The sequence below is a fragment of the Macrobrachium nipponense genome, chromosome 2 (genome assembly GCF_015104395.2).
Source record: "Macrobrachium nipponense isolate FS-2020 chromosome 2, ASM1510439v2, whole genome shotgun sequence".
Lineage (NCBI taxonomy): Eukaryota > Metazoa > Arthropoda > Malacostraca > Decapoda > Palaemonidae > Macrobrachium > Macrobrachium nipponense.
This window is the reverse complement of record NC_087201.1, coordinates 108,224,524-108,248,404: the sequence shown is the minus strand read 5'-3', so window position 1 is coordinate 108,248,404 and position 23,881 is coordinate 108,224,524. Positions and strand designations below refer to the sequence as shown.

General features: G+C 43.1%; 2 protein-coding genes across 4 annotated transcripts in view; one reads left to right on the top strand and one right to left on the bottom strand.

Moving 5' to 3' along the window:
- LOC135221580 (chromatin remodeling regulator CECR2-like) overlaps nt 1-22,548 on the top strand; it is a 47,725-nt gene extending 25,177 nt beyond the window's left edge. The window contains exons 4-5 of the mRNA XM_064259269.1: nt 7,298-7,414; nt 22,510-22,548. Of these exons, the coding sequence (XP_064115339.1) occupies nt 7,298-7,414; nt 22,510-22,548 (156 nt within the window). The remainder of the gene's footprint in view (nt 1-7,297; nt 7,415-22,509) is intronic.
- LOC135220897 (trichohyalin-like) overlaps nt 1-23,881 on the bottom strand; it is a 256,724-nt gene that overhangs the window by 74,696 nt on the left and 158,147 nt on the right. The window lies entirely within an intron of this gene.

Sequence of the window (23,881 nt, the reverse complement as noted above, 5' to 3'; positions counted from 1 at the left end):
GCAGCCCTTTCGAGTAGGTCTGCATCAAGAACTTCTCTTAGAAGTAGACGACCGGAGAAGAGAGGAAGGTCTTCTCGAAGGCCGTTCGTCAAAAACCCAGTGAGCGGGGGTCCTCCAGATAAAAGTGGGTGCCAGGCTTCTAGATTTTTACGAAAACTTGGGCACAGAAAGGTGCCGATGCCTGGTCCCTATCCATCCTAAAGAAAGGATATTTAATCCCCTTCAGGGAAAAACCTCCCTTAACGACAACTCCAAGGGAGTTAACAGCAAATTACAAGGAATCAGTCAAGAAACAAGCCCTTCTACATCTCGTGGAGCAGATGCTTTTCAAGGAAGCCATAGAGGAAGTAAGAGATCTCTCTTCCCAGGGTTTTACAATCGCCTGTTCTTAGTTCCGAAGAGCTCAGGAGGTTGGAGGCCAGTTCCTGGACGTAAGCGCCCTGAACGAATTCGTAGCAAAAAGGAAGTTTACAATGGAGACGACAGCCTCGGTGTTAGCAGCCCTGCGTCCAGGGGACTGGATGGTATCCCTGGACCTGCAGGATGCTTATTTCCACGTACCAATACACCCGTCGTCCAGGAAATACCTAAGATTTATGGCTCAAGGAAGAGTTTTTCAATTTCGGGCCCTTTGCTTCGGACTATCAACAGCCCCCCAAGTGTTCACGGGACTAATGAAAAATGTGGCTCACTGGCTTCACCTCGAAGGGATTCGGATATCCTTGTATTTAGACGACTGGCTGATACGAGCACAGTCCCGCGAGTCAGATGTCTGGAGGACTTAAAACTGACACTGGAGTTAACACAGTCCTTAGGACTGTTGGTAAACCTCGAGAAATCCCAGATGATTCCCCAGCAGAACATTGTTTATCTGGGATTCGGATGGGGATTCTCGGGGTTTTTCAGGTTTTTTCCATCACAGGAAAGACAGAACCGCTGCTTGGAAAAAAGTAGCAACCTTCCTAGAGAAAGAACAATGTTCCGCGAGGGAATGGATGAGTCTTCTGGGGACCCTTTCCTCGTTGGAACAGTTTCATTTCTCTAGGAAGGCTTCACCTGAGGCCGTTACAGTTCTATCTAAGAGAACGTTGGGATCAGAAATCTCAAGATCTGTCCGATTCCTTCCAGATCACGAAGGAGATAAAGGAGGACCTGCTCTGGTGGATGAATCCGTGCAGGATCAGCGAAGGAGTATCTTCACGTTCCGAACCTCGGCTAGTGTTGTACTCCGACGCCTCAGATGCGGGGTGGGGAGCCACTCTAGGGACGAGAGAAGTGTCAGGCACCTGGAGGGGAGAACAGGTGTTCTGGCACATCAATATGAAAGAGTTAGCAGCGATTCACCTGTCCCTCATACACTTCGAGGCTCAGATCACAGGTTCGGTACTGCAGATCAATTCGGACAACACAACAGCCCTAGCTTATATCAAGAAGCAAGGAGGGACACACTCGTTCTCCCTTTACAGGAAAGCAAGGGAACTACTGCTTTGGGCAGAAAAGAGAAGAATCACTCTCCGGACAAGATTCATCCAAGGAGACAAAAATGTACGAGCCGACCTTCTGAGCAGGAGAGACCAAGTACTTCCTACAGAATGGACGTTGCATCAGGAAGTATGCAACAGACTTTGGAACCTCTGGGGGAGATCAAATATAGATCTTTTTGCCACCCATTGGAACAACAGGCTGGAAAGTTACTGCTCCCCGATCGCCGACCCAAGGGCGATGGCAGTGGACTCCCTTCTCCTCGATTGGGCAGGATAGACGGGTATGCTTTTCCTCCGTTCAAAATATTATCGGAAGTGGTAAGGAAGTTTGCAGCAGCATAGGGAGCCAAACTGACCCTCATAGCCCCGTTTCTGGCCGTCACAAAACTGGTACACAGAGGTACTGGGATGGATGGTAGACTTTCCGAGATCTCTCCCAAACAGGAGCGATCTTCTCAGACAACCCCACTTCGACAGGTATCACAAAAACCTACCCGCTCTCGCTCTGACTGCCTTCAGACTATCGAAGGACTTGTCAGAACGAGAGGCTTTTCTCCGAGAAGCTGCGAAAGCTATCGCAAGAGCGAGAAGACCATCTACTATTCGAGTAATACCAGTCGAAGTGGGATGTGTTTCGCAGATGGTGTAGAACTCAGAAGATATCCTCGTCCAGTACCTCTGTGACAGATATAGCCGATTTCCTCCTGTATTTGAAGGAGAAATGTAATTTAGTAGTCTCTACAATTAAGGGCTATAAGAGTATGCTATCTTCAGTCTTCAGGCATAGAGGCCTTAACATTGGGGAAGACAAAGATTTGCATGACCTGATAAGATCCTTCGAGACGTCAAAGAACAGAGGGATTAGAGCACCTAATTGGAACTTAGATGTGGTTCTCAAGTACTTAATGACATCAAATTCGAACCTCCCTGTAAGGCTACGTTTCAGAGACCTGACAAGGAAGTCCTTATTCTTGGTCGCGCTGGCTTCAGCGAAAAGAGTAAGTGAGCTACAAGCCTTAGAACATAATGTTGGCTTTAGGAACGACTCGGCGTTCTGTTCCTTCAAACCAATGTTTTTGGCGAAGAATGAGAATCCTTCGAAACCTTGGCCTCGAACATTCGAAGTAAAAGGACTTTCTTCGCTTGTAGGAACAGAGCTAGAAAGGGCTCTGTGCCCAGTGAGAAGCCTTAAGTTCTACATAGAAAGGAAGAACGAACTACAGGGGAGTAAGGAAAGTTTATGGTGCTCAGTGAGAGATCCCAGAAGGCAGATCTCTAAAAATGCTCAGGCGTTCTTCATCAGAGACGTAATCAAAGAAGCCCATTTACAGTGTAAAGAAGAACAACTGGACCTCCTTAGAGTTAAAGCTCACGAGGTAAGAGCAGTCGCTACCTCTTTGGCATTCCACAAAAACTTGTCTATACAGACTCTAGTGGAGTCGACCTTTTGGAGATGCAATTCGGTCTTTGCAGCTCATTACTTGAGAGACATTCAAGTAACGTATGACAAGTGCTTCACTCTAGGAGCGTACGTATCCGCGGATTCGTTGCTGGGACAGGGAGCTGAACCCAATCCTTTTTAGTTTATTAAGTTAGGTTTTTAATGGTGTTTGGTGCATTTTTTTTTTGGTTCGATTGAAAGAGGGTGCAGGAGTTGACCCTTTCAACTCGTAGTGGCTAACATGTTAGTGTGGTCAGGTGATCGGGATTGGTCGTTAGGCTCCTTGTGTTGTATTAAATACCTAAAGCTCTATCATGTAAGAGGGTTAGCCCCCGTTGGTATGATACAGGTCAAGGTTCTGCCATGTAAGTGGGTCAGCCCCCATTGGTACGATCCAAGAAAAGGCTCTACCATGTAAGCGGGTAAGCCCCCATTGGTATGATCCGAAAAGGTTATCAGACGCAGGTCTCATCCTCTCTGTAAATCTGATGCAAGCAGACTCATAGACAGTATCAATGAAGTCTTCTTCCATATCAAGTAGGAACCAAGGTTGTTTTTGTTAATATACCTACAACGTATGTTGTTTCCCTGTTTTTATATTCATAAATAATTAGTATGTAACTGTCTCTTGCCCTCCACCAAGGGTGTCAATCAGCTAAGTATATATCTGCCGGGGAAGTTGCATGTACAAAAATGATATTGTTAGTATACAATAAAGTTTTGTACATACTTACCCGGCAGATATATACGATTAATGGCCCGCCCGCCCAGCCTCCCCTCAGGAGACAGGTGGAAGAGAAAAATTCTGGTTAGAAAACGGGAATGGTTCCTATTCCCGCCACCAGCGGCGGGAGTGGGCTGGTCACCTGACCTACCTGTCGCGTGTGCCGCGCGTTTTTTGAATTCTGTCGGGACGTCAGAGACATAGCTAAGTATATAATCCTGCCGGGTAAGTATGTACAAAACTTTATTTGTATACTAACAATATCATGTTTCGGTTAATGGCGGTTTTCGATTATCAGCACCCCGCTGAGAGCGGAAACCCTGCTGATAACCAGGGACTGCCTTTAATTACTAAATCAGAGCCCACCCTCCTCCCCTCTGATTTTCATGGACTTAGCAGCAATAAGATTGAATGACACTGTTGGGTTTTTGCCACTTGCGAGTTCCCATTGCATTGGGTGGAACCTGTCACTCCAGCATTGCAACAGTCACTTGCGTACAAATTTTTTGAATTTAGGGTGCTGTGTGTCACGAAAAATTAGTGCATGAATTTTCCAAGACGTATCTTCCACTTCTCCGTATGTTCCCCTTTGTAACAAAAAGATTATTTGTCAAGCATATGGCAGATTGGCGGCTGTAGAGAAGTGGTTCCCTTTTGAATGTGTGCAATTATTGGACATTGCCTCTCCTCTCTCCTCCCTCATTGTTTAATGCCAAAATTCGTGTTGTTTTGTAAATTATATGAAAAATGAAGGAATGTCTCCTACTCATGAAAATTAATTTGACAAAATGACTAACCCGATCCGCACGGCTATAAAACTCCTTTGGACACCACTCTAGGCCTCTCTTTGTCAATTAACTTGGTATAGTTAGCAACACGTTTGGGTCTTGATCGTGGCGTGCAGGTGTGAGGCGATGAGGCTGATAGCGATTGACCAAAATTGCACAAAGTAAGTAATTGTTCTTTTTTGTAGCCATCAATGGGCTAATTGTGTTTAATCATTACTGCAGATGTTCAGGTCCTTTTAACAAATTTATTGACACTTGTTTCGTTGAGGAAGTGTGAACTGAATTTGTGAAATTCTTAGTGTTTTTGAGTGGTCGCGTGGCCATATTGAATTTGTCCAAGTGTAGTGTGCCGAGCCACCTAAGTTCTGTTCATGTGCTTTGCTTTGTTAATCAATAAATGAATTTATTTTTACAATAAAAATTGTTAACATCAGACGTGTTTTATCCGTTGAGTTGTCCTTGTATACAGCCTGGAACCTGTCCATTGGTAGGGCTATCAGCCCATAAACATCGGGCAGGAGCTAGTGAAAGTCGCCATAACATTTGCGACACCGTGTGAAGCTAATCGTTAACTAAGTATTTAATTGGTAAGTATATTTATAAAAACTTCATTTTCAGTATAAAAATATATTTCCAACCCTGCGCAGGGCCTCTTTTCCAAGACACTTACAAATTTGCTAATTTTATCAAGTTATGCATGTTGTTGCTAATAAATCTGTTTTTTTATCTTGTGAAATTACCGATAGTTATAGCTCACATGATATCATAACCACTAAAATCAGGAACAGTTTTTCTGTACCTTTTAGTGATTATACAGGGTTTTTGTATTATTTCTATGTACTTTTAGTTTGCAAACTTAAATTTATCCCTGAGTATATTTATAAGCAAATATATACTAATTGTATCAAGTTATACATGGTGTTTCTAATAAATTTTTTTCATCTGGGAAATTACAATCATAGCTCGCATAATATCATAAAAGATAAACACTAGAATAAGGAACAGTTTCTGTACTGGCATGGGGAGATGCAGTACCTTTTTAGTGAGTTATAGTACAGGGTTTTTGTAATATTTCTTTGTACTTTGGTTTGCAAAATTACAATTAAAGCTGACATACTACCATAAAAGACAGAACTAAACCGACAGCTATTCCTGAGTATATTTATAGGCAAAATATATTCAAGATGTTGACAGGGGGCGGTGTACATTTGCCCCAAGAAATCTCAAGTCGCACTAATCTTCCCAGTATCCTGGACTGAGGTGTTAGTATTGCCATAAGAGTTGCCATAAGCCATTTTGCCCATTTCAAGTGATAGGAATTTTTCTGTGCAAAATTAATGCAAATTTTGTGGCCAAATAACAATATGACCCAAATGGGGGAGTTTGATATGCACTTATTGGGAATCAAAAGAACATATCTGTCCAGTGTTGGTTAATTTTGTTAAATTGACGTGTCAGCTTGATGGAGTGCTGCCATTAGCAGGATTTTGATTGAAATTGAATTTGATAAATGAGAAAAGGAATAGCTTTTGTATCTTTTACAAACCAAGTGATCTTAGTAGAGTACCATCTCAACTACAGTGAATTTCATGTTAGGAAGTTTTACAGCAAAGTGCCTAGATGACCTGAAGATTAGATGATTGGAGGAGTTTTGTTGGAACGTGTTTTTGATATGAATTAGAGAGTCCTTTGGAGAAAGGAGCCTTTGAGAACCTTCAGTAGAAGCATGCCCTTTGGTTGTAAGCTTCAGAACATTATCTGACATTGCTATTTTATGTTGATGGTACAGTGCCAGCTTCTTTTAGTGTGCATTTATTTTGGTCAAGCTATTTTCTGTCAACATATCCCTTGTTGTATTAAAAGATCCATCCTTTTGACTCCATTACCTCATTGCATTGATCTTGATCACTCGTTGCAGTTTGTTCAACTTTCATACTTGTTTATGGGTTTTGAGTGAAGCATAAGTATTTTGAACCATGTTTGACTCAGTTCTTACATGTTACAGACTACAGTTTTCCTAACAGTCAGGGTACTATAATAGATGCACATCAACCATGCGTCTGATGTCTAGTAGGCCAGTCCCTTACGACAATCCTCCTTATTGGCCTGTGGATAAGCCAATCACAGGGCTGGAAATTCTGTCTCCCAAGATGTTTTACACAGGCATAATGTATGTTCCACCTCTCCTGAGGGATATGTCTTTCAAAAGTATCCCTCAGTAGAGGTGGAACATACATCCTGCCTGTGTGAACTCTTGAGACTGAGACTTTGCAGCCTTGTGATTGGCTTATCAGCAGCCAATAAGAAGCGTCGTAAGGGAGAGGCCTAGACATCAGATGCATGGCTGATGTGAATTCACTATAGCCCATTTTATTACCCCATGTTATTTGTGAGAATGCGTGCATTTCCGGGTGCAAACGTTTAGTAGTTGTTTGGCTTTAATCTCCTGAGAGTCAGAGTAATTTTATTGCTAACAACAAGACTCCTGCCAAAATAGACACTGAAGCATCTGTAAAGAGATGGGTCTTTAGTGCCAAAACAAGTATAAATTTGTAAATGAAGATATTTTTTTTTATGCAAATGCACCTCTTGATGAGGTAATTTGTTTTTCTCCCAATGCCACAGAGCCTGCAGCGTGATCAGGTTTTCAGGTTTTGTGATGATTGGTTTTCATTTGTATGAACAGACAGCAAGCTGCTTGTCTGAGCAAGGTATTAACACATATGAAGGTAATTTTAAAGGGCTAGATTTGTGCCAAGAAAATAAATTAAGTTAAAAAATTATATAGTATATTGTCTCCATTGTATGATAGTGAAGATTTTCAGTTCTTAATTTTGTTATGTAACTGTAAACATTACAGATGGAAGAGCGTTTAGATGGCGGTTACTATACAAACCTTGCAATGTTTGAAGGAGACTTCAAGCTTATGATGGACAATTGCAAGCTCTATAATGGACCTGAAAGTGGTGAGTATATGGTAATTTTGTTTATTTCACATGCTATTTTAATAGTTGTAATTATTAATGCCCTTGCAAACATGTATTATGAAAAAACCTAAGGAATTTAAATTTTAAGATTGCAATACACTCCCTGAACACCTGAATTAGCCCTGGTCACTGACCAGCCCGAACTACATCCCCACATATTTACCCACTAAGTGGGTAATTTTAACTGTCAGTGTTACAAAAGCTGCAGGTTAAAAAAATCTAGTCAAATGAGTTACTGTGTTTTTACCCGTTGGCAACGCTGCCGCAAATACCGGCCACCAGAGGCCTGTCTCCTCAATTGTTTCTTGTTCGCCATGCTGTGCGGATCAGTCCCACATCAGGCGAACTTTTGGTCATTTAGCCCGACCCCACTCAAATAGTTTTCATATTTTGGATACAGATTACGACCTTGGACTCTGATTAATGTTTTTCTCCCGTTTGACTTTGGATAGCTACTTTGTACTCGCTATGGATAAGTTAGAAAATAAACGTCGTCGCCGTCTGCAAACGCCTCTGCTTCTACTTCATCTACAGTTCGACGATCGAGCCTTCTACTGCTGGACATGGTGCTCATCGGCTCTGCATGCCCTTCAAGTGTAGGATGAGTACCCTCACACATGATCGACTTTCTTTTCGTTATTTCGTGTAGGAAGGTTCAGTGCAATACCAGTCACAGATGTTTGTCTTGGTCAGGAGACAAGGAAACATTAGAGTTAGCTATTCAAGAAATTAGTGGACAGGTTATCATCTAGTATGTTTATCATATTTCTAGCCTGACGAATAATTTAACCAAAATAGAGATAGTGGTAGTAGTAGTTGTATAGTGGATTCTAATCGTTCTTTTTCAGCCCCCCTGCTTGTTCCAGAACCAGCCCTAACGGGTGCTGGGGGTAATGGAGAACCGCAAGCCTCTGAGTGGGTAGGTTGTGCCGGCCCTCCCAGCGCGGAGCAGGCAGTGTTGGCAGCAGATTTCCCCTTCCCTCGATGTGTAAGTTCTCAGGATGATGAAAATTTAGGTCAGATACAGACGAGTAGGGATAATAGGCTACATAGTGTTTAGGAAGAGAAGTGCAGGCTTCTTCGGGTCGGTTTTCTAATATAAGTAGTTTATAGAGGGACAGTGTCATTAGAGCCTCTTTGGGTTTTTCCTGCTTCGAGTTCCTTGCATCAGAAGCTTGTTACTTTTTAGGCTTGGTTGGTCGTTCAGATCTGGTTTCGAGTCTGATGGGTTCTGAAGGGTTGAATACTGCTCGTTTGTCTTTAAGGTTCCTTTCCTTTACTTATACGATATGGTAATTGTTAATATCAACTAATTCTCTGTTCAATGCATATTGACTTACAATAATTCAGTATGTAGAGAATCGAATAAATTAACTACGGCTAGCCTAGTGTTCACGATGATATATCATATGCATATACAGTAGCCTAGTCTAGCCTAAAGTGTTCGCTGTACTACATATCGGTAGAGTAATTTTTATAGTGGGCTAACGCTGTAGGCTCAAGGTATTTTGACTTCGGATAATTCAGTACAGGTGTAATTGAACACGAACGATAATCGATCTTAGGATAATTCAATATGAATGTAATCGAACAGGAATGAAGATCAGATTCTGTCCGACTAAAGCATTATAAGTGTATGATATACATCATCCTATTAGGTGTAGTATGAATACTAACTCGGCGGTCATTCTCGCTCTGGAATCAGCTGATGGCGAATATGAGTTTGTGTTGCCTTATCCAACTCATTCTTGTCCTGATTGGCTAGCATGACTAACGTAACAACTTTTCCTCACTTATGCCATGTTTGTCGTCTTGAAGGAGACGTTTTTCAACTATGTTGACATTCAACATAGTCAATAATGGTATCTTGTGCCATATAATCAGATATCAGATATAAGGAATTCATTTGTATGACGTCTTTATACGTTTAACAGACTAATTGTCGTCAGTAATTACACTGTGCTTATGTCAATTACAGTTACAAAAATAATTACCAGTCGTATTATCAAATTACAGTGTCAACTGAAATTAATATTAGGCCTAATAAAGTTACGTTTAATTACCTTACAATATGTAATTGATTACTTTTCATTAAATTACAATTACACAAGCTTGTCGTCAAACAGAGCTGTTGTAAGGAGGCTTGGCTTAGACAGACAATGATACTGGCTAGTCTACTTCCTTGGCTCCAGATTCAACCATATCACTTGGTCTCGGCTAATGTTTTTGTTCCTAGTTAGCATAAATGAATATCTGGATACTTAACTTAGATGGAACAATGTCATAATGTTCGTCTTACGATGTAATTTGACTAATACGTCTCATTGGAAGCTAGTTTTTCCCTCAGGTTAGATTGCGTAAATTCAGCGTTTCTGTTCGTTTTCACTTGTTTTCATATGTATTACGAACGTTAATTTATTAATCTTTTGTCAGTGTGAAAACGACAGTAAATGAACTCTTTCATGCTATTAGTTTCTTTTACCACGGCTGTGTTTTAATTCATACAAAGCTTGGGACTGCTATCCAGGTTGCTGATGCACGTAATATTGCCTTATCAGATTCAGCTACATTTATAACATGAATACAGTAATTACTGTCGCACGCAGATGAATACAATAAAATGATGTTGCTATCGGATTCGATCGTATTAGCAACAAGTTCTTGTTCGGTTGTTCATAGCTGTACGCAGTTATACGAGTATATATTATCATTAAGATAATATTTTTTAACTTAGAAATGGGTGCAAATTTATGGAAGTGGAGATGTTAGACGATTGTAATTTTCTCTCTCTCTCTCTCTTCTCTCTCTCTCTATCTCTCTCTCTCTCTCTCTCTCTCTCTCTACTTTCTTCGATTTTATATTCTCTCTATTAATCCTATTTTCCACCCACCCTCTCCTAACACTTGATTCATTGTGCAACAGAGAGGTTTTTCTTCCTGTTACACCTTTTTAAACACTTTTCTGTCAATTTCCTTTCAGCGCTGAATGACCTCATAGGTCCCAATACTCGGCCTTTGGCCTAAATTCTATTTGTTCATACACGAAACAAACCTTCGGTCTTAACATTAGGATTTACTAGCGCCAAGCTGGAAACCGGTAGAATTAAAATTACACTTGTGAGATCCAGGGACTAATGGCATCTATACCAGGTCACGGGGCATGTATACCCAGAATGCCCACGGCTACCTGTGACCCATCAGTTATATTTCTAACCAGTTTAGACTGCTAGAGGGGTGGTTCGAGGTGGGCCTTTAACTGTTAAGACCTCAGTTTGTTAGTATGAAAAATACACTTAGTTACAAATTTGGTATTTGTTCATACACGAAACAAACCTTCGGTCTTAACATTAGGATAGACTTACTATTGGAGGGAGGTAAGTCTCTACAACTGACTGGAAGTTTGCCACCTTATTCCATTTCTGAATATATAGGGAAATTCTAGAGAAAATGGACAATGAACCTAGGACCAAAGATATAAGCGGATCTATTGGTTTCCTCCCACTGGGTGTAGATACCATTCTACTGTTTACTCTTGTCCCTTGCGACTGGATCCACCTTCACCCTCTTTCCTTATTATCCAGAGGGGTGTGTTGCTACTGAAAAGTATATCATCAGCTAAGATAGCTTCACGTATGGGCTGACCATCTCACCTGCATCTAGTCCGTTCCAGCACATGACGGTACTCTTCATATTGCCCGTAGTTAAAGGAGTAGGAAGAAAGTAGTAAAGAAAAAAGACCAGTCATCCCATTCATTCTACTTTCATACCTTCATCTTAGACTAGACGCAAAAACTGACCCGCCAGGGGCACTGGATGAACTATATCACTTGTTGGGCCGCCACCACTGGACCCAAGGAAAAGGTGTCCAAGGATCTATGGGCAACATCTTTCAAATAAAATGAGGTGAAAGTTGTTTGGCGCTTCCACATGCCAGCTTTCAGAATTTTATCCACAGACATGTTCTTCTTAAATGCCAGGGAAGCACTCACACATGATTGTCATGAGCTCTAGCTCCCACCTGGCTATCTGACCCTCTGTCTTCTGCAGTATAAGCATTTCTGATTGTCTCCCTTAGCCAAAATGATATTGTATTCTTGGACACTTCCTTCTTGTTCCGTCCTGTACTTACGAACAACCTCTGGCACCCCGGCCTGAGGTGCCTTGTTCTCTTTAAGTACTCCCTTAGTGCCCTGACGGGGCACAGGAGCATTTCAGCTTTGTCGTTGTCTACAAAGTCCTGGCCAAGGAAGGTATGGTAAAGGAGTCGAATCTGCCGTCTACTATTGTTGGATTTTGGGTCTTTGCCACGAATTCTGGGACAAACTCACACACCATTGATCTCCAACCTCTCGAGTGCTTTATGAGATATGAGAGGCCATGTAGCTCCCCCACCCTTTTGGTTGAAGCCAGGGCCAATAAGAAGACTGTCTTCAGGGTCAGGCTCCTATCCGTGGACTGCCTTAGTGGTTCGTAAGGGGGTTTTGTCAGACTACTCAGTACCTTGGTCAGATCCCAATATGGGCTTTTTAGCTCCTTTTGGTGGGCATGACTGTTCAAAGCTCCTCATCAGCATGGCCAACTCCCATGAAGACGATATGTCCACTCCTTTCATTCGTAAGACTGAGGCTAGAGCAGCCCTGTACCCCTTCACTGCAGATACAGACATATGTTTTTTCTGTTCTGAGATATATCAGAAAGTCTGCTAACTGCTGAATAGTGGTACCGAGTGGAGACACGTTCCCCCTACGACACCAATTACAGTATGCTGACCAACTTCCACCCTTGGTATACTGTCGCAGATGATTTTCTGATATTACCTGCCATCTGAGTTGCTGCTTTCTGCGAAAACCCTCGCTCTCGGAGGAGATACTTGACAGTCTCCACCCGTGAAGCGATAGGGACTTCACCGACTGGTGGTACCTCTCCAACGTGAGGCTGACACAGAAGGTTGCTCCATGGAGGTAACTCTCTTGGCACATCTACTAGGAGTTCCAGTAGGTCTGGAAACCACTCTGCTTTCGGCCATAACGGGGCTACCAGGGTCATCTTGAGGTTCTGAGACCGCATTACCCTGTTCAGAACCTGACGGGATTAGACAAAAATGGAGGAAATGCGTACACGTCCAGATTGTCCCAGGGGTGTTGTAGCGCATCTTCTGCTACTGCCTCTGCGTCCGGGACTACTGAACAATACACTTCCAACTTTTTGTTGTACCTGGTGCGAATAGGTCTATGATCGGTCCTTCCCACAACATGAGCATCCTGTCCACTACCTGTTGGTGTAGGGACCACTCCGTTCCCAGAATCTGATCCCTGCGGCTCAACTTGTCGGCCACTATGTTTCTTTTTCCCGGAATATACCTGGCCTTGATGTCTACCAGGTTCTCTATAGCCCACTGGTGAAGTTGAACTGTCATCACATGTAACTGCCGAGAAACTAGGCCTCCTTGCTTGTTTATATAAGCTACTACTGTGGTGTTGTCTGACATCAATACCACTGAGTGTCCGTCCCTTTACTCTCTCCCTGAATTCTTGTAGAGCCAGGAAAGCTGCTTTCAACTCCAGCACGTTTATATGGAGTTCTCTGTCCTTGCAACTCCATTTTGCTGACACCATCAACTCCTCCATATGGGCTCCCCAGCCTTCTAGTGACGCATCCGAGAACAGCAAGAGGTCTGGGGAGGATTGTTGAATGGGGGGACACCCCACTGTCAGATTGTCGTCGTCCACCCACCACAGCAAGTCTTTCCTCACTTCTGCCGACAAGGGAATTTGCTCGTACGGGTGATCTACTGTTGGTGACCAAAACTCCTTCCATCCTCCATTGTAGGGACCGAAGGTGTAGCCTTCCTTGTGGTACTAGCTTCTCCAGGGAGGTTAGGATTCCCAGCACCACCTGCCACTGTCTTGCTGGCTGTGTCTGCTTTCCCAGAAAGGCATTCACCACTTATTTGCATTTCTGTACTCTTTGGTCTGTCGGGAATACTTTGACAAACGTAAGTGCCAATGTTTGGGCAAATATCCTGCTAATGAGGAGAGATGCAGCATTGGCTAGACTAAGCGCAATGTGGATTTGGATTCCCTGTAGCAATGAGGAATGGGGATATCTTGGAATCGCAACTACTGTTGCCAGAGGTCATACTGGAAGAAGCGATAGATAGAAGAAGGATGGACACTAACGATAGGTTGGTGCAACAGGCAGTTAGGAAAACCTCTAACAGTCAAACTATTCCTTTGGAGGGAAGACAACAGCAGATGTCTCGAAAGAAAACCAGTAAAAAAAGTGAGACCTAGCATCCCTAATAGAGTCACAAGACCCTCTTCCCCAAAGAGGATAACTCATCGGCCCTTTCACAATAGAAACAACAGAGGAAGGGGCAATAGGGGAAGGGGGAGAGGCTCAAGAAGATAGGATGGGCGCCTCCCATCACTCGGCCCACACAGTGTTGGCCTGGCAAATCACTGGAAGGTGTGGCAGGAACTAGGGGCAGAGCAGTGGGTGGTGGATGTTCTCAGGATCGGGTATTTGATTCCGTTCGAGGTAACCCCGCCCCTGACAGATCAACCATTACCCCACGTCACTTATGCCCACAAATCTCAGAAGGCCACTATTCTGCAGGACGAAGTGAAGAAGATGATGGAAAAAGGAGCTGTGCAACAAGTATGCAGTCCGACCAAAAGGCTTCTACAGTGCAGGATTTTCCTGGTACCCAAAGCCAACGGGGAGTGGAGGACAGTAATAGACCTGTCAACGCTGAATCTGTTTATAAGGAAAACCAGTTTCAAGATGGAAACTCCGAAAACGGTTCTACAAGCAGTCAGAATCGGAGACTTTATGCTGACAGTCGATCTAAAGGACGCATACTTTCAGATACCAGTCCATCAGTCTTCAAGGAAATTTCTCCGCTTCAGTCTTGCAGGGAAAAGCTTTCGAGTTCAAGGTCCTGTGCTTCGGATTGACAACGTCTCCTCAAGTTTTTACAAGGGGGGGGGTGTTCACCCTCGTGTCGGCGTGGGCGCATGCTCAGGGGATCAGGCTGATAAGATATCTGGACGATTGGCTGGTGATAGCAAAGTCCAGGGAGAAATTACTCAGGGGACAGGGCGGCCCTCCTGCAGCTTTGTCACAGCCTAGGTATTGTGGTGAATCAGCAGAAGTCGCAGCTGGATCCAAGTCAACGTTTGGAATATCTGGGAATGGTGATAGACAACACAAGCCAAAGTATTCCCGACAGACCAAAGAGTACAGAAATGCAAACAAGTGGTGAATGCCTTTCTGGGAAAGCAGACACAGCCAGCAAGACAGTGGCAGGTGGTGCTGGGAATCCTAAACCTCCCTGGAGAAGCTGTACCACAAGGAAGGCTACACCTCGGTCCCTACAATGGAGGATGAAGGAGGTTTTGGTCACCAACAGTAGATCACCCGTACGAGCAAATTCCCTTGTCGGCAGAAGTGAGGAAAGACTTGCTGTGGTGGGTGGACGACGACAATCTGACAGTGGGTGTCCCCCTTCAACAATCCTCCCCAGACCTCTTGCTGTTCTCGGATGCGTCACTAGAAGGCTGGGGAGCCCATATGGAGGAGTTGATGGTGTCAGCAAAATGGAGTTGCAAGGACAGAGAACTCCATATAAACGTGCTGGAGTTGAAAGCAGCTTTCCTGGCTCTACAAGAATTCAGGGAGAGAGTAAAGGGACGGACACTCAGTGGTATTGATGTCAGACAACACCACAGTAGTAGCTTATATAAACAAGCAAGGAGGCCTAGTTTCTCGGCAGTTACATGTGATGACAGTTCAACTTCACCAGTGGGCTATAGAGAACCTGGTAGACATCAAGGCCAGGTATATTCCGGGAAAAAGAAACATAGTGGCCGACAAGTTGAGCCGCAGGGATCAGATTCTGGGAACGGAGTGGTCCCTACACCAACAGGTAGTGGACAGGATGCTCATGTTGTGGGAAGGACCGATCATAGACCTATTCGCAACCAGGTACAACAAAAAGTTGGAAGTGTATTGTTCAGTAGTCCCGGACGCAGAGGCAGTAGCAGAAGATGCGCTACAACACCCCTGGGACAATCTGGACGTGTACGCATTTCCTCCATTTTGTCTAATCCGTCAGGTTCTGAACAGGGTAATGCGGTCTCAGAACCTCAAGATGACCCTGGTAGCCCCGTTATGGCCGAAAGCAGAGTGGTTTCCAGACCTACTGGAACTCCTAGTAGATGTGCCAAGAGAGTTACCTCCATGGAGCAACCTTCTGTGTCAGCCTCACGTGGAGAGGTACCACCAGTCGGTGAAGTCCCTATCGCTTCACGGGTGGAGACTGTCAAGTATCTCCTCCGAGAGCGAGGGTTTTCGCAGAAAGCAGCAACTCAGATGGCAGGTAATATCAGAAAATCATCTGCGACAGTATACCAAGGGAAGTGGTCAGCATACTGTAATTGGTGTCGTAGGGGGAACGTGTCTCCACTCGGTACCACTATTCAGCAGTTAGCAGACTTTCTGATATATCTCAGAACAGAAAAACATATGTCTGTATCTGCAGTGAAGGGGTACAGGGCTGCTCTAGCCTCAGTCTTACGAATGAAAGGAGTGGACATATCGTCTTCATGGGAGTTGGCCATGCTGATGAGGAGCTTTGAACAGTCATGCCCACCAAAGGAGCTAAAAGCCCAGATTGGGATCTGACCAAGGTACTGAGTAGTCTGACAAAACCCCCTTACGAACCACTAAGGCAGTCCACGGATAGGAGCCTGACCCTGAAAGACAGTCTTCTTATTGGCCCTGGCTTCAACCAAAAGGGTGGGGGAGCTACATGGCCTCTCATATCTCATAAAGCACTCGAGAGGTTGGAGATCAATGGTGTGTGAGTTTGTCCCAGAATTAATTCGTGGCAAAGACCCAAAATCCAACAATAGTAGACGGCAGATTCGACTCCTTTACCATACCTTCCTTGGCAGACTTTGTAGACAACGACAAAGCTGAAATGCTCCTGTGCCCCGTCAGGGCACTAAGGGAGTACTTAAAGAGAACAAGGCACCTCAGGCCGGGGTGCCAGAGGTTGTTCGTAAGTACAGGACGGAACAAGAAGGAAGTGTCCAAGAATACAATATCATTTTGGCTAAGGGAGACAATCAGAAATGTTATAACTGCAGAAGACAGAGGGTCAGATAGCCAGGGGGTGGGAGCTAGAGCTCATGACATCATGTGAGTGCTTCCCTGGCATTTAAGAAGAACATGTCTGTGGATAAAATTCTGAAAGCTGGCATGTGGAAGCGCCAAACAACTTTCACCTCATTTTATTGAAAGATGTTGCCCATAGATCCTTGGACACCTTTTCCTTGGGTCCAGTGGTGGCGGCCCAACAAGTGATATAGTTCATCCAGTGCCCCGGCTGGCGGGTCAGTTTGCGTCTAGTCTAAGATGAAGGTATGAAAGTAGAATGAATGGGATGACTGGTCTTTTTTTCTTTTACTACTTTCTTCCTACTCCTTTAACTACGGGCAATATGAAGGAGAGTACCGTCATGTGCTGGAACGGACTAGATGCAGGTGAGATGGTCAGCCATACTGTGAAGCTATCTTAGCTGATGATATACTTTTCAGTAGCAACACACCCCTCTGGATAATAAGGAAAGAGGGGTGAAGGTGGATCCAGTCGCAAGGGACAAGAGTAAACAGTAGAATGGTATCTACACCCAGTGGGAGGAAACCAATAGATCCGCTTATATCTTTGGTCCTAGGTTCATTGTCCATTCTCTAGAATTTCCCTATATATTCAGAAATGGATAAGGTGGCAAACTTCCAGTCAGTTGTAGAGACTTACCTCCCTCCAATAGTAAGTCTATCCTAATGTTAAGACCGAAGGTTTGTTTCGTGTATGAACAAATACCAAATTTGTAACTAATTTGTATTTTTCATAACTAACAAACCTGAGGTCTTAACAGTTAAAGGCCACCTCGAACCACCCCTCTAGCAGTCTAAACTGGGTTAGAAATATAACTGATGGGTCACAGGTAGCCGTGGGCATTCTGGGTATACATCCCCCGTGACCTGGTATAGATGCCTTAGTCCGTGGATCTCACAAGTGTAATTTTAATTCTACCGGTTTCCAGCTTGGCGCTAGTAAATCCTAATGTTAAGACCAAAATACAAATTAGTTACAAATTTGGTATTTTAAACCCAACAATCTCGCTGTCTGACTGCACGCTGCTGCCTACGCCAGCTGCGCAAGAGATATAGGAAGACTTATTTGCAATGTAATGCCGATTTTAATTACTAACCCATCGTAAAATCGAATTAACGCAAGTCAATTTACTTGTAGCTTCAATACGGACTGTATTCACGATCACGTCTTGAATAATTTCCTGATTTTCTAATGTTTGTCAGATTATCGTGGGGAACAGAGTCGGTCTAGTTTTCTCTCTCGCCCAGTTTTCTGTTAAAATTATAATGTCTTTACACAATCTTTTATGTGGTCATTCTTCGGATGTCGCTTCGGAGTCTTCTCACTCATCTTGTTTTCTTTGCCAATAACACAGCAGAGCCAGAGTTTTTATCGTTTTATTCTGAAATTTTGGGATTTCAACCTCTCTCTCTCTCTCTCTCTCTCTCTCTCTCTCTCTCTCTCTCTCTCCTCTCTCTCTCTCTCTATCGCTCTCTCTCTCGTCTCTCTCTCTCTCTCTCTCTCTCTCTCTCTCTCTTCGTCTCTCTCTCTCTTTCTTTGGGGTTAAAGGAAGTAATTTTGGAGGGGCTGCCTTCGTAGCACCTTCCACAGGTCCTGTAGTTCTCAGACTGCTGGTGTTCATGTTTCAAGGCGGTATCCGCAACTCCGTATTTTCAACCTTACTTGTTTTGAGACGTAGTGTGTCCTCCGTAGTTCTTGCGGGGGCTACGGCAGTTGGAGTTTAATCTGCGCCATCGTTGACTGTATTGATACCGGTTGTCATCATCCACTCCTTTTGTAGGGTAGTTAGTAATCTTCCTTCTTCGTTCCCATTTATATACCTTAGGTGTGTGAGACGTAACATGCTTACTGCGGTAATTGGTGGGGGGCTACGGCCGTTGGCAGTTCGTCTGCATCATAGTTAGCACTTTTTTGTGCCCTCGGCCCCCTTTTCTTAGGGTAGCTGGTAATTTCCTTCTGCGGCTCCCATTGGTTCCACAGTTCGTAACCCGTCATTAAAGCACTGTGTACCGCACAGTTGGTTCTCACTTGCACACTGTCGGCGGTAGGTGCTCCGGTGGTTACTCGTAGTGACTTCTCTCTCTCCTTCTGCTTATTTCCAACTTTTTCATGCTAGGGGTGGGGTTCAATGTGGGTCCGACCTTGATTCCGTGTTACCTACGGGAGTACTTCCCTCCCTCACTTGCTCTTGACTCCAGTCCAGGTTTAGTATTGGTAACTGGCGTTAGTTGTATCGCGTTTTACGACCTCTTCGCTCTTAGGGGATGTTGCTCGCCTATTGTAGTCTGCCCGGTCTCATGTCATAGTCACTGTTGAGTGCGGAGTTTGGCAGTCTAAGTGAGACTGATTCAAGGTTAGGTCATCGTCTTGGTTGGTACACGTTTGGTGCAACAGTGTGGGAGTGACTCGCAGGGTTGGGCGTTCATCGCCAAGGTATGTTCGGCTCAGGTTTAAAGTTATCTTCACTGTGTAGTGAGGGTATGCGCAGTCGAATGACTAACTATTACAGGTTTTGCGGAACTGGTGACAGTTGGCTCTTGTGAGGGGGTGGACAGCGGTCGGATAGGGGTTACGTCATCATGTCTGGGGGAGAGTGTGGGTTGCGCAGTCGAGTACGACTTGCTCAGGAGTTTATCATCTTCTTGTTGGTATATCGTTGCGGAATCGGATTGGTAGGCTCAGATATGATGGGATCTTGTATGTCGTTTGGTATCGAGCAGCCAGGCGTAGTAGGTTCCGGGTTCTTGGGTGATGGATGCTTTGTGGGGGAGGTTCGGCCTTTATACTTTCTTTTTCCTGTTCCGGTGTGGCCGGACAGGTCTGACAGAGATACCCAGGCATAGTAGGTTCCGGGTTCTTGGGTGCTGCTCTTGTGGGGGTTCGGCCTTTCTCCTTTTTTCCTGTTCCAGTTTGGCTGGACAGGTCTGACAGAGGGATAGGTACCTTTGAAGAGAGACTCGTTTGCTAGTTGTGGGTTTTTGTTTCTCCGGCGAAGGAAGCGAGTATAACGGATTATGGACTTTGTCCTTTCTCTCTTTCCGCATTCCAGGCTCCGGAGGAATCTCACAGTTAATTCAAGGAATGTTTGATACGTTGTATTCAACCAAACCAGCAGTCTCTCAAACATCAAGTTGGCTGATCTGGTTTCGGCGAGTCGGACAGGTTTTGGGGAAGGACTTTGGCTAGCATCACTCTCTGTATGAGGTAGTGGGTAACTCCTCTGCTGGAGTCCGACTTCCGGTTTACGAGACAGTTGAGGCTTTTCTCTATTGGGTTCCTTCATTGATTCGTGTGGTAGGGGTTACAGATCATGAGGCTCGTCTAGGAAGACACCTTTTACAGCTAGTGGGAGGCCTTGTCCCACTCTGTGTGGATGTGGTGAGAGTTGATGGGTGTTTCTCTGAGCCTGGACTGTTTGATAACCTCTTCACTTTGGTTTCGAGGGGGTATGCATACCAGACTAACATTTCTGAGGGTATACTATGTTCCTGTCAAGGTGAGGAGGGACTTCTTGTTAAATCATTGCCTCAGCGCTATCAGGACATTCATAAGAAGGGGTTCTTAGTCAATCCAAGGGCGCAAAATATCATGGAGGGCTACCCTTTGGCTTCCGGAGGAATGTTTCGGTGTCGGCGATCGTGTAGGTGGTTATTTGAGAGTTGGTGTGGTTTTTCACAACACTGTACCTCAGGGAAATTCAGTTTCTTCAGAGAGGTTACTCGCGGGGTTCTGTCGTTGGTAACTCAGTTTTATATAGTTGGCTTGGTAGAGTTACGGTGTTAAAAGTTTAGGGAGGCAGTGATAGTCTAAATGAACTTTAGGGTGTTAGAAGTTTAGGGAGGCATTGATAGTCTAAATGAACTTTAGGGTTAGAAGTTTAGGGAGGCAGTGATAGTCTAATGAACTCTAACTTTCTGTTGGTCAAGCTTAGACTGAGTATATTGTTCCTTAGGCCCTTGAGGTTAGGCAGATCCCAATGGTCATGTTGGAATAACTACAACTTCTTCAGCACAAGTCATCTACATCAGTGAGCAGTAGAGAACTGAAGGTCCTGCACACTCAACTTCTCCTCCATACATGAGAGGCTAGATAACCACATGGGAGGTTCACCATTTCCCCTCCATACATGAGAGGTATAGAATACCACATGGGAGGTTCTTCAGACTCGGGCGGTACCTTGGACTCAACACCGACGGTATGGTACTTCCTCTGCAAGCATCCTCACCTACAGAGCTGGACAGCCAGGTGAGGAGATTTGTTTTTTACCTTATCACATGGGAGGTACTTCTGACTCAGATAGTACCTTAGACTCAACACTGATGTTGAAGTACTTTCTTTGCAAACATCCTCACCTAGTGAGCTGGACAACCAGGTGAGGAGATTTGTTTTTACCTCCATGAAGAAGTATAGCTTATCACATAGGAGGTACTTCTGACTCAGACGGTACCTTAGACTCAACACTGATGTTGAAGTACTTTCTTTGCAAACATCCTCACCTCCGAGTTAGATAACTAGGTGAGGATACATGCTTTTATACATGGTAGGTTGTTTATAAACGAGTTACCTGCGTATGTTCCGTGGACAGGTCGGGCTGAATTAGATTTATCCCACCTCCGGGTAAATGTTGTTAATCGGGCTAATTCAGGTGTTCAGGGAGTGTATTGCAATATGAAGTTTTCATAATAAACCTAATATTGTAATACTTACCTGAACACCTGAATGATTCCCACCCTCCTCCCCACTTCAATTTGATAGTGAATGATTCAGTTGAGGAGACAGGCCTCTGGTGGCCGGAATTTGCGGCAGCGTTGCCAACGGTAACACAGGTAACTCATTTGACTAGATTTTACCTGCAGCGTTTGTAACACTGACAGTTAAAATTATCTACTTAGTGGGTAAATATGTAGGGATATAGTTCGGGCTGGTCAGTGACCAGGGCTAATTCAGGTGTTCAGGTAAGTATTACAATATTAGTTTTATTATGAAAACTTCATATTTTATTGTGTTGATGATTTTGCTTAGTTGGGAACATAAGTAGAAATGTTAGTATTCAGAAAAATTTTACCAAATGATAAGGATATTGTATTTAAGGCTGACATCCTTGCACTTCATATGTGAATGCTAATTTCTAAAGATATTCTGTATTTTTAAGACCTATCAGATTATAAGTAGATTTTATTATATGGCAGACATCATTGTACTCCTTTCTGTCAGAAAGTCATTAACCAGACAAATTTATAGTTGATACTCTGCTTAAGAAGTATGTTCTTTTAGTGTAATTCATGTGTCTAGAAATACTCATTATTTTGGTTAAACACACTTAATTGTCTTTTTTTTGCCGAAGACCATAATAGTTACTGTATTACTTTTGGTAAATTTATGTAAGGAAAACTAAACACCATGAGAACTTTGAGAGATTATACTACATAGAATGCATTATTATAAAAGTTGAAGGGTGAGTAAGAGAATTCAATCTCATGAGCTGCTGTTGTTGAGTATGGATACAGTATATTTCACTTTTGTATCATAGAAGTGTATACAGCCATATTCAAAAGGGACACTGGAAGAAGAGATGTCTTCTGTTTTATGTGTATTATAGCACCAAGTTCGGGACATGGATAGTGAGGAGGACAGGATATAAGTTAGTTGGTAAAAGATGTTATTGGAAAGGGATATACTATACGTATTGCCTTTTTGCAAAGTGATATGTATGACATAAGATTATCAAAAACAAAAAGACGAGGTCATGTATTTATTTGGCTAAACTTTTTATTGCTGTAAAGGTATAGGGTTTGGTTTGATTGAGGGTGTTTTCAAGATGTTAGATTTTACAAATGAATGAAATTTTTTATCTAGATATTCCGGAAAACAAATTATAAGTGCATGTTCATACGTTTTAGGCTAAAGCTATTTTAACTGATAAAGTGAATGTAGGATAATTGAAAGTAGGGTTTTATATGGGTAGAAAGTTTATACTATGTTATTCTAATGATTAAAATGGTTTTAAAGGCAGGTTTTGACAAAGGAGTTACACTTATGGTCCCCCCAGCGACCCATAAAACAGACCAACCAATTACAAAGAATCCAATTATAGGTGGTCTAGGTCAGAATATTACTTGTTGGCACAGTGATAGAATAAAAATGGTTACATATTTACTTCCAGGGTTTTGCCAGAAAGATATAATATCCCTTTTCCTTAGTCCTACTGAACCCTGGAAATCACTGGAACAGCTTAAAATAAGTAGTTTCATCATTAAAACTTGATGCCAATAGCATACTACAAGTTTGGTGCATATCTGTTGACCAAGCAAATTTTAATTGTTTTTTACAAGACTATATCCATGCAGTTGGTATGAACCACACCCATTGACTCAAAATGACCTGAGCAATTTGATATGGAATATGGAACGCTTGAACTGAGGGTCCTGCATAATGGCAGCCCTGTAGTCATATAAAGTTGTTATTAGAAGCCAGTCAGTATTGAATTATTAATGTTATTAGAAGCCAGTCAGTATTGAATTATTAATGAGGGACACTGTAGTTCCTCATACAGTTTCCATATTTGTAATAGACTATTGGAAATCTATGTTCACTTAGCGCTTTCAGTTTGTTTTGACAGCCATGTATGGCTGTACAGCATTAGTCCTTTTGTACTAGCTATGGAAAATTTTAATTTGAATTATCATACCATTTGGACTAATATCCTACCTAGGTATTAATTTGTTTAGTTAGCCCAAGCCACTGTTTTTATAGGTTAGCTTATTTAATTACACGAAGGATCCTGTTTATATCCTGTCTTAGACTATTTGGGCGAAACTACCACTTAGTACACCGACAATAGGAAGTTAGCATAGGGCATTGCCTCATCCAGATTATTCTATCTCAAATGTAAAGGCTATATAAAAAACAGAAAGTTACTTACTGGTAAGTTCATAGCTAGGCTAACATCTTTAGTCTAACTCAGATGTTTACATCTAGCCCTAGGCTATTTGGTGTATTATACAAAACAATAACTTTGTAATATGAAACTCACTGATGTGAAATTTTATAGTTAGGCTATCACCTAGTTTTAGAGGTTATTGGCTAATCCTGATTAATGTACAGTTATGCTCAAATCTCATGTGACATGACTCCATAGGATTTCGTTCAAAATTCACTAACTGGCAACGTAGCATGCTCCATATTTATCTATTATTTCAATGCGAAAACGTGATTATTGCTTACAATATGGGCATAATATGTTTCATAAAAGTGAAATCTGTCATATATTTC